The following is a 19,367-nucleotide window of genomic DNA, read 5'->3' as shown; positions in this document are numbered from 1 at the left end:
AAATTCAAGACCTCATAAAATCGTGATAAGACTTTTTAATACTTATCAAGGGTCTTGATTTTCCCAAAATTGATTTATCAACTTTTAATACTTTTCAAGACACCGCGGATACCCTGTGGGACTTTATGAATGAAAAAGCTTGCCTAATTGGCCTGAAACTCCGCGGAACATCAGACCGAACCGAACGAAATTCATGAGGTTTTAAACTGATCAACTGATTATTGATAGGTTACTGCCACAGCGTCAATAGGGGATTTCACCTGATAGAAACCCACATGTCTTGTAGAACTCCCTTCATCTCGGATGCTGTGTGTCCTACATTCAAATGAAACGTTTTAAGACAACAGTTCCTATATACCGGTACTGCTCATCAACAGATTCAATTCAGATTCAACTACCTCTTCAAGTAGATCATGGATCATCATCAACACCGTGATTAGTAAAACCATATGAATTGTTTTGATGCACATTTACTTAAGGAACATGTTGACATTATTATGAATTTAGAGAAGACCTTTAATATACAAACTGTTACATGCTGAAAATATTATTTAATTAATAGTGCAGATGTATTAGTGCAGTGTTCTAACTGTGAAACCAGAGTAACAAGTTTATAAAAAATATACAAAAGAGATCCTTTAAAAAAACGTTACAAAATAATAATAATTGTCCATATTATGAATCAAACATTTCCAAATCGTTCGGCCCGTTTCCGCTTCTTTGCCTGAAATTACAAAATATCAACATGTGAAAAGTCCCAATTAGACCCCATTCACTTGTACACATGACCTATGACCTATGTATATAATGTGTTGTGTTTTTTGTTATTATGGAGTATGTAGGAGTTATTAGGCCTATGCCCTTCTGTTGTTCTTCAAGTAGCTGGCGTATTCCTTTCTTGATATTTTTAGAGACTTTTTAGAGACTTTTTAGAGACTTTAGAGACTTTAGAGACTTTTTAGAGACTTGCTTGCAATTTTTAGAGACCCTCACTTCTGACCCTCACCACTACGTCTCCTAAAGACACCCGCTTTCCCCTCTACTGTGTCCCTAAGAACTTCTATTGCCCCCCTTGTACTGTTTCTCAGTTTCTCCAGTAATATAATAAAATAAAAAATAAAATAAACGTTTTAGTAGAAGGCGTTAATAGGGAGAAGGTTTTTCCTTCTATCAGTGGCCCCGGGCCCGAGCTAGAGTACTCTTCCTGCAACGAATGGTGGAATGGTGGAATTGCTGATTCACATGCTTAGTATTCAAATGTATTGATTGTAAGTCGCTTTGGAATAAGGCGTCTGCTAAATGCCAAAAATGTAAATGTAAATGTAGAGACAATAAATATATGTACCGTATATATAATACTGGAAATTGCACTGCAGTAGCGCATTAGTTGCGCAGTTTCAAGCCAGTTGGATCACTTAGCCTAATGCCAGCAAAAGATTGTTTTGGCAAGCTAGCAAGATAATTTCAGTTTCATAATTTTCTACAGTTGTGTACGGTATTTTATCACAGCGTTCTAAAACGGAGCAGTCTCGTCTTGTCTTGGCTGTTGTATCTCAAACACATTTTTCAAATAATATGGAATTTGTCTCTGCGGTAATATGTCATTATTTACACGTGGTAAATGAGGCACCATATAGCTGGCATCTACGTATATATCTAGTCAATATGTTTTGGTACTGAAATATTAGTCATACTACTGTACTCGTACTACTGTATTCGCTAGAACACGTCTCAACAATAACATTTTGTCCAGCATTTTTGGGGTCTTTTTGGGTAATGACCTATTAGTGTTTCTAATAAAAGACTTTCTAATCTAAGTTCTAAAAGTAACTTCCAAAACATTCGTAACGGCCCCCCGGCCCCAGGCCACCGACACACAACAATCTGAACATTCCATTCGGTTATTTTGGATGTTTCTCACAGCAGTGTTTTTGACGACTTGAAAGTCAGTCCGAACATCTCTCTTTTGGCAACAACAGGTCGCAGCCCAGGAACATGAAAACAAAACCTTTTGTACCTCGCTATCTGCTGCCCCTGCCGCCGACACCGCACCGGTGAGGATTCCAAATCTCTCTTTCCTCTTCTGCAGCTTCTCATCCTCTTCAACCTGTCAACACAACAATCAACAAACATCTTGGTCATCTAGGAAAAAGCACAATAAAAGGTAACAGAAATATCAAGATGATTAAAGTACAGTAAGACCAAAAAAACAACAACCACTGTTTCAAAATGGTCGGTGCACATTTTTAAGACAAAAACGCTGAAAATCAGGTGGCCTGGTGACTAACGAGGTTATGCGAGGACACGACGAGCTTCACAACGAGCTTTTCCACACACACACTGTGCTCTGGCAAGAGATTGCCAACAAGAACAAACTGACAGATTCCAGGTCACTGGTCAGAGCTCCAACAACACAACCCCTGAGGTCAGCGCAATCTCAGTCCACAGAACCAGGACCAGAACCAACCTAGGAAGCGGGAGGGAGGGAGGGAGGGGCAGGGAGGGAGAGGGAGGGACAGCTGCAATGGCCCTGGTCCAGATTTGCCTTTGAATGAAATTAAAGAGCCATTGAGAATGGAAAGTTGAAGGTGAGTGTTTCTCTCTAAAGACATTGATGGAATACGACAGTAGTGTTTCCCGAAATGCAGTTTCTGGACACGCCGAGTCTATGGACACTTTTGCTCTAGCCTAATACTGACACACCTGACTAAACTAAATCAAAGGCTCGACGAGGACATGGGCTGCGAATGAAACACATTAGCTCATAGCAGCAACTATCGTAGCAACTTGATGAACACATGAGACAGCAGCCTATAGGAATTTCATTCAGACATAAACGTGTCACAATCAAACCGCAAAACAATACCTCAGCAATAGGCCTACTACTTAATTAAAGTCAAATGCACGCCATTGAAATTGTTAACTTCCAAAGATCTAAGTGGTTCTTCTAATTGAGCAACATTCCCACTGACCTCAAAGGACTTACTTCCCTCCCATCAGATTAATTAGAAAGGCACTTATAGGCCTATACTGTATAAGTCATAACGAGTTTAATAGGTGTAAGACTTCATGTTACAGTTGCTTGTTGCACAGAGGCTACTAATTTTCATAGCTCAGATTTTCAGGACAGCTTTTGCAGCTATGACCTAATTGGATATGATAGTCACACAATATATACAGAGTTTGGGAAGGGATGCCGTTGGTTAAAGCGTTGGGTGTATGAAAAAAAAAAAAGAAGAAGGGTTGTGCATTTCTTTAAGGCGGCCTGCACAGCCAGTGAAAGGCACTGTGGGGTCTCCATAGTTCACATGGCAAACTCTCAGAAACGCCACAGGGGGTTGTCCCCCCCTCCCCTGTCATGCCTTAAGCTAAGGCCAGTGTTGACACAGTGCTGGCCAATCTAATTTTGATTGTCAGGAGCAGTGAACGATCTCCCCCCCCCCCCACCCTCCCACCCCCCCCCCGAGATCATCAAGTTCATTTCTCTGGCTGCAGTGGGGGCATTGTGCCCCCCCCCCGCCCCCATCTCTCCCCATTTCCCCACCCCTAGAACAATATTCAACCATTCCTGGGCCTCACTGAGTGCGATCAGTGGAGTTAATCTCTCAGGCCTCTATCCTCCCTCTCTTGCTCCCTCTCTCTCTCTCTCTCTCTCTCTCTCTCTCTCTCTCTCTCTCTCTCTCTCTCTCTCTCTCTCTCTCTCTCTCTCTCTCTCTCTCTCTCTCTCTCTCTCTCTCTCTCTCTCTCTCTCTCTCTCTCTCTCTCTCTCTTTCTTTCTCTATTCACAAAGCCATTCTAGAACAGCTTGAATTAGTGACAGTTACTATTCAGACTAATGAGTAAAAACTCAGAGGCAACAACGGTAGAACCGTGGCTTGTGACTGCATTCATACATCTATCATTCTTGCAGTAGACAAGTATATAAAACTATTTAGCTAGAAAGTCACCTTTTTCCCCATTGGTCACAACAGCTTGTCACAAAACAGAAACACACTATCGAATACTGGGATCTTTGCCTAGGCTACTTATTTCTGATGCAGAGATAAGTTTAATCTTCCTTTGTGGGCGATGGGGCTTGACACCAAATATTCTAAGGGACATGTAATCATGTGACATGTCAAGAAGCCTTCATTGTTTTTCCAGATCTGTATGGCCAAGAGAGGACAGATGGCCCTCTCCTTTTATACAAAAGTGTGTGTGTGTGTGTGTGTGTGTGTGTGTGTGTGTGTGTCCACGCACACTGCGGGGGGAAAGGCCTATTGCTATCAGTATTTTGGATTTCAAATGCACATAGAACTAAGTCAACCAAGCATAATTTTCCCTTAAAAATCACACATGTAAATGATGGTCCTTCAAATGAGTAGACAAATGCCTTGTCTCTACGTGGAGAATGATAAATGGCCAACGCCGAGCATTCAGTTATTCACTCATTCATTCTCCAGGACCAATAAATTAATTTGGCTCAATGCTTTCCTTCAATTCAAATTTATGTATGCATGATGGGGTAATGCAGAAAGGGCTCTTTAATTATCTTTTGTGGGGTGAAGGCAGAGGGGAGAGCCCAGCATAGTGATCAGCCATCACATTTAAAGTCATCAGTGTCACACATCCCCCCCCCCCCCCACCCCCCCTCAAATTCAAACCATAGCAGAAGAAAAAAAAATATTCCTCAATGATTTAGGTGGTGGTGGTGGTGGTGGTGGTGGTGATGGTGCGAGCCTTTGAGAACACAGCAGTGACAGTGAGCGGTAATAAAGGCAAAGGGCTTTATGTGAACTAGATCCACTCGGGCGGCTGGACAGACGGGCCCAGGTGGCTCGTGGGTACCTCAGTAAATGGGGGGGTACGCAGAGGAGAAATGGGGTGCAGAGGATAAGGGGGCGGGGAGGGCAAGACTCAATATCTATGCAAAGTCACAGTTTTGAACTTAAAAAAGCTCTGTTGGGTCGGCAAATCCTCAGATCCCAGACCCTATTTCCATAAAAGCCATCAATAAAATACATCTTAAATAAGAATTTCACAATGTTCCATATTTCAATGGCAACCCCTGTTCAATGTGTTTGGTAACGTTTAATTTTTCAGCCTGTAACTTTGTGGCATAAAGGGATCCTTTATGGTACTTAATAATTAATTTGGCACAATGGTAACTACTAGGTACCTAATGGACATCGTGTTACTTATATCAAGGTATCGGGTAAGTGTCAAGGTAAGTGTAATTAATATGTAATTATTAGGTAACAGCAGTTTAAGGTAAATACTCGCTCAAATACCACGCTGTAAAAGCATTAACCATACTGTGTTATCATGTGTTCTTTCCAGTTAGATGTTGTCTTATGGAATCAAATGTGTAAATGATAATAATTTGGATATCTGAAGAGAAAATGTAAAGATAAACGCAATAGTGGGAAACAGCCTCAACACTGCCACTCCCGCCCCCATTCCTAACAGGCCTTACTTCAGACTCCAGCGCAACGGACAGTTTTCACTTGACCTGAAGGAACAACTGCAGATTGTCAAAACTAATCCTGACATTACTGAGAACAAATCAACCCCAGAGGTCAAAGGTGAGAGGTCACGGATATTCTGACAGGGAGAGAGGACTTAAACTCTAGGGGGGGGAAAAAACAGACGAGAACACGTTGCTTTAAAAATCGACATTGAAGTTGTTACTGTGAAGAACTGCAAATAACAAAGCGTAAAGCAAATGCAAATGACATAAACATTTCTAATCTAATGACATTAACAAAAAGGCTTTTCGAGGTGCAAATTGAGAGAGGCGACAGGGTGTCCTGGTGGGGTGGAGGTGATGGGTGGTGCATGATTTGCAAGCTGTCAGCTGATTGCTCCCCGCTACCAATGACGAGCAGTGGGCCCCATTCTCTGTCCAGTGCCTCCTACCCCCAACCCGCACCCCCACGCCACCCCAGTGCCCCCCAGAACCCCCCTGGGAGGAGGTCTGTTGCGTTGTGGTCTCACTAAATCAACATTGTTCTAATGAGGTGTCACACTTGACCCCCAGCAGCCTCTGCCCCTCACGTGGGTGTCAGCGCCACATTGTGCGGCCCTCTATCTCCAACGCCTGGCCCGACACGTTTTGATTCATGGGAGTGCCTGGACCCTGTCACGGCCAAAATTACCCCTATCAAAACGCCAGCATCGACACATTCATCACCTCTATCTATGCATCTCCCCCCCCTTTTCCTCCCCCCAAAAAACACCCTTCCACCAGCACTCCCTCCTCCCAACACCAGCAACTCTCTCATTCCCTCACCACCGGGTCACATGGCCCACCACATCTTAAAAAACAACCTAGAGAGTCTGAGACAAACATCATCTGCGCTAGCCCTAACCCCCCCACGCCCACCCCCACGCCCAGCCCCCACAGCACGCCCCCCCCCCCCCCAATCTATCGAAGGGGTTGTATCTGTAAATCTGTGAGAACGAGTCTGACACCAGACCTCTGATGGCTTTCCCCTGACTGCTGGTCTCTGTGCACCTCCAGCGTTAGGGGGCCTAGCCTCTGACCTGATTGTCAAACAGGAAGGGTGCCGGTTTGAAAACACTGTCCGGGCTTCTTGTTGGCCATTTCGCAAAATCACAATGCTATTACTATTCTCGCCATAAGCGGGGGGGAGATTGGATAACGTGCTCCAAGCAAGCACAGTGAGTGTGCTGGGTATTCTTTCTTGATAAACAAATAATTCAATTCATTCGTTAGTTAGTTAGTTAGTTGTGAGAGAGCAAAATAAAAAATAAAAACATCCTCAGGAATTTTATTTTATTTTATTTGTATAATAATAATACCTTTCCCTCACCGCCACAATCCCTCCCCTCACTCTAGAAGCTCCTCAACCTCCACCTTCTCCCTGCCCGGCCCTGCCACCAGCTGCCAGCAGCGCTGAACCAATAATGCTTTCTTAATTAGTCATTTAAACAATCACGTCAGCCCAATGCAGGCCCTCCCAGACGCCTCCAGGTCCACGGGCGGGTCAGTGGCACGTCGGGTCCCGGTGCCCGATCCCCGGGGGCCCCCTCATTAAGCCGGCCCACCTCTCGGGGGTTGGACTGAGCCGTCCTGCACGGCACCAGACTCTAGGTGGAGCAGCGGCGTTAATGAGTTGGACCGCGGCCACAAGGAAATGACATGAAGAAGAAGTAGAGGGGGTGAGAGATCAGTAGTAAAGCCATCCTCCCTCACCACGCTTTCCTAACTCCGTGTATTATCTCCTCTGAGCTCTAATTACATAATGCTGGAGCATATCCTACTGTACCAGCGGAGGGGGGGGGGGTGGGTGGGAAGGATAGTGGGTCGGTTTATGGAGCAGAGCAAAGTGATTTTTCCATGTTGAGAGAGACTGACGTGACAGATCCAGTTGAGGAGTATAATTAGAACTATGATCGATATTACAAAAATATGAGATAGATAACAGGCAGTTTCCTGAAGGATATCACCCTTCTCCATCTCACATCACAAGACATTAATATAAATTTCAAGAGTAAATATTATATTTCAAGACGTCAACTTTTCAACACATTAGTGGGATAAAGCAACAAAGAGATGGGGGCCTACTGGTAGTACAAGACTTACCTATCTGCTGCAAAACAAATCTCACAGCTGACAACTGGTTCTCACAACTGGTTTTCTCAACAGATCATTCAAGGCCAACAGCGAACGGACGGCCATTGAATAATTAAGTATGGCGGCCGTACCAAACAAGCTTAACATACTTAAAGGGTTACCCAATTAAAACAAGAATAAACAAACTCTGCAAGGAGAGGCTTCTCTCACACCCATGCAGAACTGCAAAGTGGGTTAGCTGGCAGAGGCCTCCGCGATGACATCATACAGAGAGGGAGGGAAGAGAAGTGTAAAGAGATAGAAAGGAAAGAGGGGGGTGGGGGGGGTCGAGAGAGAGAGAGAGAGAGAGACAGAGAGAGAGAGAGAGAAAGAGCATAGAAAGCATACAGAGCATAGAAAGCAAGGAGAACATAGATGGATAGGTGGGTGAACAGTGAGATAGAGTGTGTGAAGAGAACGCAGAGTTGCATCCATGTTGAGAGCACAAGAGGTTCCCCTCCCAGCGGGGCTGAGAGAAACCCCTGAGACCGCCGTTAGGAGCCTGTCGCTACTCTCGCCGTTGTAAACCTTTGTGCACAACGTCCATTCCCTTTGAACCCCCCCACCCCCCCCCCCCCCCCACCCCCCGCCCCCGAGTCCACTTCTATGAAAGGACTCTGACTTGTGTTTGCTACTTTTTTTTCGTTTAAGAAACTCAAACTCAACCCTGATGCAAAAGCTTACCAGGAAGTACTCGTCCGGTCAGTAATGAGCCAATCCAAAAGCCTACTACAGTATACTGGGGGCCTGATTCATAGCTCTGGTATGATTCACCACTGTGAAAGATGTGTTCGATCCTTTTGGTTCATTAACTTGACTCCTTTTGAAATGGAAGAAGAAAAAAATAAAAATAAATGTTTGGATGACCAATGACAATGATGGCCACCCTTCACTACTGGGTTTCTAAGAGGGATTGATTTGGAAAAGTTTGAGGGGTGGGAGGGGGGCATAAACTGAAGGGGGGAGGGGGGGGCAGATCACGGGAGGAATCAGGAGTGGGAGCTAGCGAGTAGTTTAAGGTTGTGGGGGTGCTTCTCTTAACAATGGGGGAACACAGTTAATACCCCGGCCACTCGAACGGACACAATCTGGAGAAGTGAGGCTGTGCAGGCTTCTTTGTGTGGAAGGAGCTCTTGATTTAGTTACACAGCTGAAACAAGAGAGAGCCTTTCACTTCACAACAATGGACTGCTTTTCTGAGAGCTACCACTGGACAAGTGAGGAGCAAATTGTGTGTGTGTGTGTGTGTGTGTGTGTGTGTGTGTGTGTGTGAGAGAGTGTGTGTGTGTGTGTGTGTGTGTGTGTGTGTGTGAGGGAGTGAGTCTTTGACCCCACGTCCAACCCCTCCCCTCCTCAAATAAAAACGGTGTTAAAAGAAAAGAGAAATCATCTACTGCTGAAGTACTTTACGAGATCCTCCTTTAAACAGAGAGAGGCCTGAGTGCGTAAGTCTCCATGGGAATCTTAGCACGTTAGAGGGACCTTGCCTCCCTCCCTCCCTCCCTCTCTCCCTCGCTCCCTCCCTCTCTCCCTCCCTCCCTCCCTCCCTCCCTCCCTCCCTACCTCCCTCCCTCTCTCCCTCCCTACCTCCCTCCCTCCCTCCCTCCCGCACTCCTGGCCCAATGCAATTGTTTATTTTCCACTATAGAGGTTGGGCTCCATTCACTGGGCTTTCACATTTAACCAGCTCAATTGGAGTGAGACAGCACTTATTCGGAGGAAAGGAATGCAGCGTCTCCATTGACAGAGCAGCAAGGCCACAGCAGCAGCGGCAGCAATAATTAAAACACTTTTTTTAAAGGTTATTTTTTTTCTGACTGGGGGCAGTCCCACTCATATTTTTTCATTTTATTGGATAGAGAGATAGTGAAGGAAGACAGGAAAGTAAGGAGGAGTTGGGCATGTCAGCTGCAGGGCATGGGCCGGATTCGAACCCATGCCGACATGCCGGGCATATGTGTGCACTGTAGACCTACGGTGCTAGACCACAGGACCACGTCAGGCCACAATTAAAATATTTTTTTAAAGACTGTTCTATAGACTGAACGTGAGGGGATTGGCACAATCGCACAATCGATCAGAACATCGGCGGGGGAGCGGCAGCGATCGAAACCCAAGTAGACCAGAGAGGACTTGACAAGACTCACTCCTGTGTGTGATAAGTGTATCAGCACATCGCCCTGACACACCGGAGCAAAAGCTGTTTAAATAAAGCACAAAGGTCTGGGGGAGAAAAGTAGAGCAGGGCCCCTCTAAGGAGGTCGTTCCTTTTCCCAGCTTTCCCCTGAAACTCCCCGGCAGAACAATGAGGTGATCTGCTGCCCCTAGAGCCTGCTCCTGTAAAAGCCTGGCCTACTCACCGGCAGCCCTGCTCTCTCTGCCCCGCCTTGCCTAACTTAACCTTGCCTAACCTGGCCTGGCCTGGGCCAGGTCTGGCCTCGTCTGGCCTTTGCCTGGCCGTGCGTAGCCGTGCCTAGCCGGCCACGCACAATAGCTACGAGGTAGATGAGCGAGCTCATCTCTCCCAGGGACCGGGGGTGTGTGTGGGGGGGGGGGTCGTGTATTCTCTCCACGACGGGGGGTGACCAGGAGTGACAGTCCCCCCCTTCTCTGTAACAATTACCATGGCTGCCAGAGCTCTTTCTCTGTTCTGTCACCGGCCATTATCCCTGACCAGCGAGAGCCTCGCAGGGACAATCCGCCAGGACGGTGGGTTTGAGCAAGGGGACGAGTGGGTATTGACCGAAATCTGATGTACGCCCCTCCTCCTCATAGCTCAGGGTTCTTTGGCCGGGGGGGGGGGGGGGGACGACGACGACGACGACAACACAAAAACCCAAACACAAAGAACGGATCCGAATGAGAGGTGAGGTAAGGGTTAAGTCAGATTCATTGATTACCTCACGTCAAGGTCAAAAACAGTCGTCTTCACAAAAATCCTTGTATGACAGATTTGACTGCCTCACTGGGATGCTGTTTTCCCAGAGTATGACGATACACAACTTCATACTACCTACTAGCCATAACTTCACTTCCAAATTAAGATTAACTGAAAATGTCAGTCAAGACTTTACTTATTAATAAACGGACTAAAAGCTAAGCAGGAAACATGATGGGGACGAGCTTATCTGATTGAAGCTCTAAGCTGACAGGCCATGACTCAATAAGGAAGCTACATGGCACAGATGTGAAGGGGGATTTGGGTACAGTAGTTTGACAGGTAGAAGAGTAGGAGGCACAGTTCCTCAACAGATTCCCTTCACCTCCTCCTCCTCCTATCTTGGAAAGAGAGAGATGACACATGCCAAGGAACTGGGTACAAGGAGAGATAGGGAGAGATGGAGATAGAGAGAGAGAGAGAGAGAGAGAGAGAGAGAGAGAGAGAGAGAGAGAGAGAGAGTGAGAGATAGAGAAGGGAAGTAGACTTCTGCTAACATTACACAACAGGCATTGTTGCCCATCTCCCCTGGAGCTTTGTGCTGGGCACTTCCGCCTGCACACAAAGGGCTTCCAGTGAAAAGGTCCTGCCGCGATAATTGAATTTGCTCCTCACTCGCTGCACACTCGTAACGCTATTTACCCCCCAACCAGGGGCTATTATATCTGCCCCCCGTGGACAGCCATTTCCGTTGTGTAAAAAAATGAAGTCAAAGAGAGAGAGAGAGAGAGAGAGAGAGAGAGAGAGAGAGAGAGAGAGAGAGCAAGAGTGAGAGAGCGAGAGGGGAGGGGGGGGGGGGGGTGGTGGAAAGGTGAGGGGTGCAGTAGAGGGTTGAGCAGTATATAATACATTAACCGTTTCTCTGAGCGCAGAAGGACCAGGGAGAATGTTTAAGTGAACTTACTGACTGATCTGGAGGACATGAGCAACACCTGATACAACTTAAGTACAGATGAAACTGTTGGTACATGGTCAAAATGTGCAGTCCTACATTCAGCAAAAAAAATTCAAAGGCACATATGGTTTGAGTTTAATCATGCTCTAAAATGGCACAAAAAAAAACGTGTAGTAATAAATTAGGCTCATATGCCTAAGGCTTTTAGTGTAGCAATTAGGTTACCACATTTACGTAAGCTAAACCCATAAAGAACACGGCAAACATACTCATGTTTGATACTGTGCCTATTCTGTGGAGAGTTCATGTACTTGAGAGTTAGAGGTACTCACCTTTTTGGAGATCGAGGACACGTTCCCCCCAAAGCGCTCAGCACGCTTCTTTAAGACCTCGACATCGACCTGACGACATAGAGGGAGGAGAGAATCAGAATCGGAATATGAATCTGAATCTGAATTAGAATCGCTTTGATTACATCTACGGTAATGTACGGGTCGGGTACACATAGTAAAATTCCTAGGTTCAGATTCTTCGACATTGGCATCAGAATACAAAATCAACAATAATAGAATAAAGCAAAAAGTAAGGTAATTAATTTTAAAAAGTAGAATAAGGTAATAAAGTGATAAGGTGATGGTAGCTGTACTACAGCGGGACCAGTCGTACTGCAGTAGAACAGTAGTGTAAAACGCTGTGCAGGTTATAATGAGATGAAATGCAATGTCATACAGTATACAATAACATAGTTCAGATATGATACAGTACAAGACGTTCAAGTAGTAGTCAGGTGGTGCAAACATGCTGAGAGGCAGGTAGATATGGTCTCCATAAATAATAATTAGGTATTCATACTCAGACATATTAAATAAACCAAAGACCCATGTACAACGAATGTACCATGACAACCGTGTCAAGCTACCAGCAGTAAATGCATCTGGCTTATTACGTTATTATTATGTATAATCAAAGAATGTATTTGATACTCACAGGTGGGTTGCTATTTGCTGATGCACCTTGGAGATAAAGAGAGAACAAAAAAAGACAGGAAGAAAGTATTAAAACGAGTACTTCTGACTGGTCATGTAAAGTTGAAGGACAGTGAATCCATCTCACCTTGTGTGGAAGCAGGCGTTGTTGTCGTAGTTAACCCAAACCTGCCAACCAACAGATGGATCTGAATTTATCCTTTCATATGCAACATATCCTCTAAGTCCTAGATACTAGAACATGGGGGAAATTCTAGCCACACATACACTGTATCGCTGACGATACAGTATTTACATAGTATTACAGTTTAAAATGAGGAAGTCCTAGGAGGATATTTTCAAAGTGCATGTCTGAAATCCTGCTTTGCCTTATACTGTGTATATGAAGGAAAAACCTACTCCATCAAAAGGCAATACATGATCTACTGCAATCTGTTTCATGACTAATAGGAGATCAGAGGAGAGAGGAGTCAAATCTGTTTTCTTGTCCAGTTGTGTGTGGTGTGCGAGGGCTCACCTGGCCACGCGGGCCTCCTTCTTGCTCTCAGCCGTCGCGGGCAGGTTGAACCTCTCCATCCTCTTCTGCAGCTTCTGTGATAGAGGCCAGGTTCAAATGAGTTAACACGTTCAAACAGCACAGCTAAACAACACAGGCAACAGTGATTTGTGAAAACAGATACTATAGTTATGTATGTCAGTCCACATGTATGTCATGTCCACGTAATCTGAGTACATACATACCTCATCAACAGATGGAGGGGCAGTGATTTTCACAACTTTCTTTTGTACCACCCTACAAAACAAAATATGCAATCCTTTAATATAATCATATGGATGATTGACGTCCAGAAGTAAACCTGACCTGCCCTGCCCTCTACTGGTCAAAACAACCTATTGCGCAGCCAGGGAAGCAATTAGCCAAGAGTGTTGTTAAAATCGTCCAGAATCGTAGTATCTGAAGCACCTCTGTTACACTTGCAAATAAAATATCATGATAATTAAATCAAATAAGATCATCACTGTCATTATGACATGAAGCATCATAGGTATAGATGTGATACACAGTAGGAGCGCTGACTTTTCAGGTACAGCTGTGTCTTCTCCTTTTGGTGGCTGATTGGGTTCATCTTTAGGAAAAGCCTCCTGTAAAACGCAGACAAACCACACAACATTCTTACACAATGAATCAAAGAAACACATCTCCTTATGAACGTTACGTTTTTCAAAGGCTTATTTTCATTTTGATTGTTGTTACCTCTGTTAACTCTTCCAGAACCTCCTCCTCGTTCACCTCGTCTGCAACATTACATTCCAAAAATAACACAATAATTATAACACAATAATAACAATAATTTCAAGCCATCAAAAGTTTGTCGGTAAAAACAAAGTTTCCACCGCAGCATACTTATTCAACGCAACACAGTCAACTCTTAAATCTGTCACTGAATAATGTAACATCCCATCATTGGATAAACATCTCAGAAAGACATCAATTATGAGGCTTATGTTGCCATGGTGTTATGGAAAGCTCCAAACAGAGCATGAGAGATGGGCCTGATGAGATGTTGCTGTTAAATAAAAGGGGTTGACAAGTATACAGAACAGACGCCTAAACTCACAAATATATACGGAGGCTCCTACTCATGAAGTTAACTCCCCTTCTTAACAGTCTTATACCACTGTCTTCTTCACACAACAAGAAGGCACCTGGACCCACTTGTTGAAAAGTTTTAATCTGGATCAGAATGATCCTGATTCTTTTTTGCTATCCAGGATCAGATCTATCAGGCTGATTTTGAGTCGTATAGGGGGAAATCAGCCAGCTCGATCTGATCCTGGATCAGACAAAAGAATCGGGATCATTCTGATCCAGATTAAAGGTTTTGAACAACTGGGCCCTGCAGATCACACAACGCTCACACTATATTCTCTATGCAGAGAAGAACAGTAGCAGACCTGGGGCTTCTTGTTGGAGGTAAGGTTAACAGATGCATTTTAGTTTGTTTGACTAAAAACCCATACCATGCTCGTCAAGGTGTGCCTGCAACCGACCAATCAGGTCGCCTTTGTTTCCTTTCACGGCCAATCCCCTCGCAGCACACTCCTGCTTCAGCTCAGCCAACTATGAGTATCGACAGAAACAACATTTAAGAAAATTAAATCGTTTAGCAACACAGATAAAACTTTAGTTTAGGTATAACTCAAATTGTTGTCATGACGTTGAAATTATAAAATGTAAAAAAAATAATACAAAATAATAATGAAAAAAAAGTGACATGACAAGCACGTAGAGTTAGTAGTGGTTAAGGATTCTGTGTTTACATATGCAAAAGTGTTATTGCTATTGATGAAAACATACAACCATTGACAGACCGCTATATGCCTTCCAAAAGAAAACTAGTGGGGGAATTATAACATCAATACAATTGTATGGAAAGAACATGATGATGGATGTTATCATGCTGTTTTGTTCACAACGTGACACGCCAGCGTCAATTAATCTTCGATTTGGGCAGAGAATGCCCCACCCTTCCTAGTCCAGTCAGTAGGGTTATCAGTGGGTACATTATATTTTAAATAGCGTTAATATAATATAGATATAATCTCCCTGCTCTCGGGCTTGAACCATACGGGGTGCCCCACCGACTCAAAACAATGTGACGTATCCAAGCACGTGGTTTTGGGTTAGGATCGTGTATGCCGAAAACGTACGTCACTTGACTTGACATATCGTGAGTTTAGAATGATAAGGTTCTATCTCCGTTTAGAATGATAAGGTTCTATCTCCGTTTAGGGCAGTTCAGAGATATTGAGCGTCAACGTTTTTACATTCCATTATGTTCTGTGAGATGGAACCTTTGTATTTTATGAATTACTAACTCAAAAATGTCAACATTTTAAAGATAACACCACACAGGCATTAATAAACACCTAATGGATCAGATTATGTAAACAAACAAAAAAACTCAATTTTGACAAAAAGAACCTTATAATTCTAACGTCACGATATCTTTATGCACCTTGCTTGAGCTTCAAAACGAAACACGGGTGTGTACGATTCTAACGTCGGTTTATGGAAGGGTGTTTCTGTATGCTTCTGAATAACACATAAATGATTTGTTTAGATAATTGTGACTCGCCGGGACATATTATATATTTTTCCCTCGATTTAATTTAAGCGGTCTGCACCGCCCTTCCCTGCCTGTTTAGCCCAGTCATCACCGACTGAAGTGCCGGTGTTTCTCGATATTCATTTGCTTAAATCCGAATATATATTCTCTTGTACGGATAATATTTCATTCATTTTGACACCCATTCTGACACTATTCTCACCTTCAGTTTCTTGAGATCGACAACCTCAGCCATCTTCTCTGATTCGTACGAAGGCGGAAGAATTTGATCCAATGACGAGGTACTTTACTGAAACACATATTATTAAAAGTACAAATGATTCGCTGGACAAAAACGAAACACGGGCCGTCTTCCCCCTGACAGTTCGGATTGTGGGAAAATGATGGGCAGTGCTGCCATCTATCGGAGACATGTGTCCATTGACTAAATGTCTAAAAAGTTTTTGTAAAAATAAATGCATTTGGTCATCATGAAGATGTTTCTATCCCCCTAATTACATTGAAATCACACCAGATTTGTATGAACTCCATTTAAAAAACAAGACATTGAACAGAAATGTTACTATTTGAATTCAGTTTCAGGTTTTTGCTGCTGTTGTTTTTCCTTCCCCAGTCATTGATGATTCAACCAAAGAAATTGTTTTACAGGGATTATGTAGACATAGGTGTGGCTGTGTCTACTCCAAATGTAAGACTTGGACCACAAGTGCTGATCTTGTAAAGCTTTAGTAAAGGCTAATCACATGAAAATAATTCCCCAAAATCATACAAGCCAACATCCCGTTGTTATTTAATGCATCTGATTGAGGAGAGACAAGCAATTAATGCTCAGATTATTAATGACTGATTATTCATATTAAAGAGCTATAATTCCAAAACCCTTCCTTCAATTTGGATGTGAATACCCTTACCCTAAAACTGAGAGTCTGCACTTTAAGCCCATAGCAGTGTTGGTAAACAGCTAAAATAACACAAATTCTGTCTGTGTCCAAATATACTGTATATGGACCTAACTGTACAACTGTACAACTTTCTGTATCACTGGGAGTAGTTTTCACCATCTCTCATGAGCGATTCACTCCCTTGGGAACAGATAGATTCTCAGATGTTTACTATGCCTGTAGCCTATCTATTTAAAGAACAGTACGTTTTATGTATGTATACAAGTCTTGAGTTTCTTTATTTCCCTCACTGCATCAAATGAGTTAATATTCATTGATTAGTTGATATTAATTATAATTGAATTAAAATGCATTTATCTTTTCCAAGACGTGTACTGTATGCCTTCTTGTTTAGGGTAAGGTAACCTACTGTACAAAACATATATACAGTCATAACCCACCTCTGTACTGTATCAGCTGAGCACAATGTGTCTATTTTTGAGGCTATTTGTCTTGATCCTGTTTATAAGTTCAATATTGAACTAGAAAAGCGACGTACTCACAGATCTGAGGAGGGATACATTTAAATTAAGACACAATTAAGATACATTTCATACAGTATAGATTTTAAAGACATAAATAACATCAAGTGATTGCATGCTCAGTCACTGTCCCAATCGTTACCACTATAGGTTGCAAATAACCCACTCACACTCAAGCCTTTAATATAAACCCATGGGATTTCCAGTTGGTCCGATTATTCAGTTCTTCATTATCAAAAGACCTCAAATGTGTCTCCTCAGGCTGCCTCTGTGCTGGATGACGTCCTAAGACTAAGGGGAAATACTTTTCTAATTCTACATGGAACTGCAGATGGTGAGAGGCTGATAAACAAAATATTGTGACGTTAGAATTATACGGTTCTATCTCCATTTTTGTCAAAATTTTGTTTTTTTACATAATCTGATCCATTAGGTGTTTATTAATGCCTGTGTGATGTTATTTTTAAAATGTTGACATTTTTGAGTTAGTAATTCATAAAATCCAAAGGTTCCATCTCACAAAACATAATGGAATGTAAAAACTTTGACGCTCAATATCTCTGAACTACCCTAAACGGAGATAGAACCTTATCATTCTAAACGGAGATAGAACCTTATCATTCTAAGATCACAATATGTGTTTTTCTACATGCACACTGGGATTACTTACTAAACTCTCTGTTTTGGGGGGTGCCAATGTCTTGCAGCAAAGGTCCACTTGCAGCACACGGCAGAGCTCATTGACCGCCTAGTGGCGGCGAAGGCCAACTACACCCTGCAGATCTACCCTGACGAGGGCCACACTCTGAGACGCAGCCACAGCGTTCAGCATCTCCACCGTGTCCTGACTCAGTACCTCCAGGACTGCATGGGCCCTCTGCCCCACCGGGAGGGACGAGAGGACGACTGAATGTTTCCACGAGGACACCTTGAGGGAATGATTACTACTCCAGAACCTTTCTTTACATTGCTGCGTTTTTTCCTACACAATGAATTAGTAGATGACTTCTATTGCGTTTTGTTGTTGTTTGTTGTTTGTTGAGTAAATAATTGCATTATTAGACTGAGTGTATCCTCCATATTACCAAAAGAAATAATATATATATTGAAAAGCATGTTTCAAAAGAGGATTTGAGAGATCTGTTTAATTGTAGTGCTGATGATAATATAATGTGCTAAAAGCATGGGAGTCAGAAGCAGTTTTAATGGGGGTCTGTGGGTCTTCCCCCAGAAATGTTTTAAAAGGGTAGATGTCATTTCCTGTATTCGGCTTCTGCACTAGAACAGAAATAGATTCGATGACTAATTCAGAGCCGTCTTAAATAATAACCACTCATTGTTTATTTAAACTTGAGAATGTCTTTAAGCTTGCATGCAATTGCAATTTCTGTTAAATGAATTTCGTTAATGTTGGAGAGGACAACTTTAGTCAAAGTGCCCCTATGCATTCTCCAATAAACTAATCTTCCAATAATTTCTGCTACTATGAAGAATCACCAGGGGGGCATTCCATCAACGTCTCTAAAGGAAAATATAGGCATATTTTGATAAGTATCGCAAGATCTATCGAAAATAAACCTGGATTTTCCTTTTCCTAGTGATGTTGATGGAATACCATCAAGACCTTTAAGACATATGAATACAAAAATCATTGTACCCTCTAAGCACACCTGCACAAACAGTGATTTCAAGGACAGTTTGGTAATACTGAATTTATTGAAGATCTTTAAAAATATGCAGTGTACACATAGAATATGTAAAGGTATGTATGTCTAATATATATATCTATCCGTGAGATATATATATCTTACAAGAGAGTGGAGATATATATATATATGTCTCTCATATATATTCCAAGATATATATATATCTATGTGAGTATATATATATATAATATAATATATTAGATGTATACCAGTATACAGTATATTGTCCCAGCGGGAATCAAACCCACAACTTAAGCATTGTTAGCACAATGCTCTACCGACTGAGCCACAGAGGACAATCTATAATATAGATTGTAAAGAGCTCACCTATTATATATGCTTCCATTTTGAGTCTTGGATATTGTGTTACTCTTCAAATGACCCCAACCATACATCAATATCTCTGGGTCTTTACTTGACATTATGGTATTTGGTGTATGAGTCCCCAGGTCAAGAAATATGTAACTCAGTATCCACAGTTAAAGAATTTGTGTAACTCAATATCTGCAATGATATTCTGTTATGATTTTTCTATAGCAATAATTGCCTTTTAACAAGACATGTTATTTATATTTGGCCATATACATTTTGATCATATGTATACTGTATATGTATACAACATTTGTATCAATTAAAGAACAGTCATTAATTCCATTTGAATAGAAGAGAT

At 42.7% G+C, this 19,367-nt stretch overlaps 1 protein-coding gene across 1 annotated transcript; it reads right to left on the bottom strand.

Annotated features, from left to right (window-relative positions):
- Positions 1 to 564: 564 nt before the first annotated feature.
- Positions 565 to 15,811, bottom strand: sarnp (SAP domain containing ribonucleoprotein). The gene is made up of 11 exons (XM_080548728.1): positions 15,771 to 15,811; positions 14,460 to 14,559; positions 13,693 to 13,733; positions 13,516 to 13,580; positions 13,179 to 13,230; positions 12,955 to 13,028; positions 12,565 to 12,605; positions 12,439 to 12,464; positions 11,784 to 11,852; positions 2,018 to 2,107; positions 565 to 724 (listed from the first exon to the last, which is right to left on the bottom strand). The coding sequence occupies exons 1-11, from the start codon at positions 15,801 to 15,803 to the stop codon at positions 683 to 685; spliced, it is 633 nt and encodes a 210-aa protein (XP_080404854.1). The 5' UTR covers positions 15,804 to 15,811; the 3' UTR covers positions 565 to 682.
- Positions 15,812 to 19,367: the final 3,556 nt, after the last annotated feature.

Source organism: Nansenia antarctica, assembly GCF_963989245.1.
Source record: "Nansenia antarctica genome assembly, chromosome: 18".
NCBI lineage: Eukaryota > Metazoa > Chordata > Actinopteri > Argentiniformes > Microstomatidae > Nansenia > Nansenia antarctica.
Note: the sequence above shows the minus strand (reverse complement) of the source record. Positions and strands in the feature narration are given on the sequence as shown.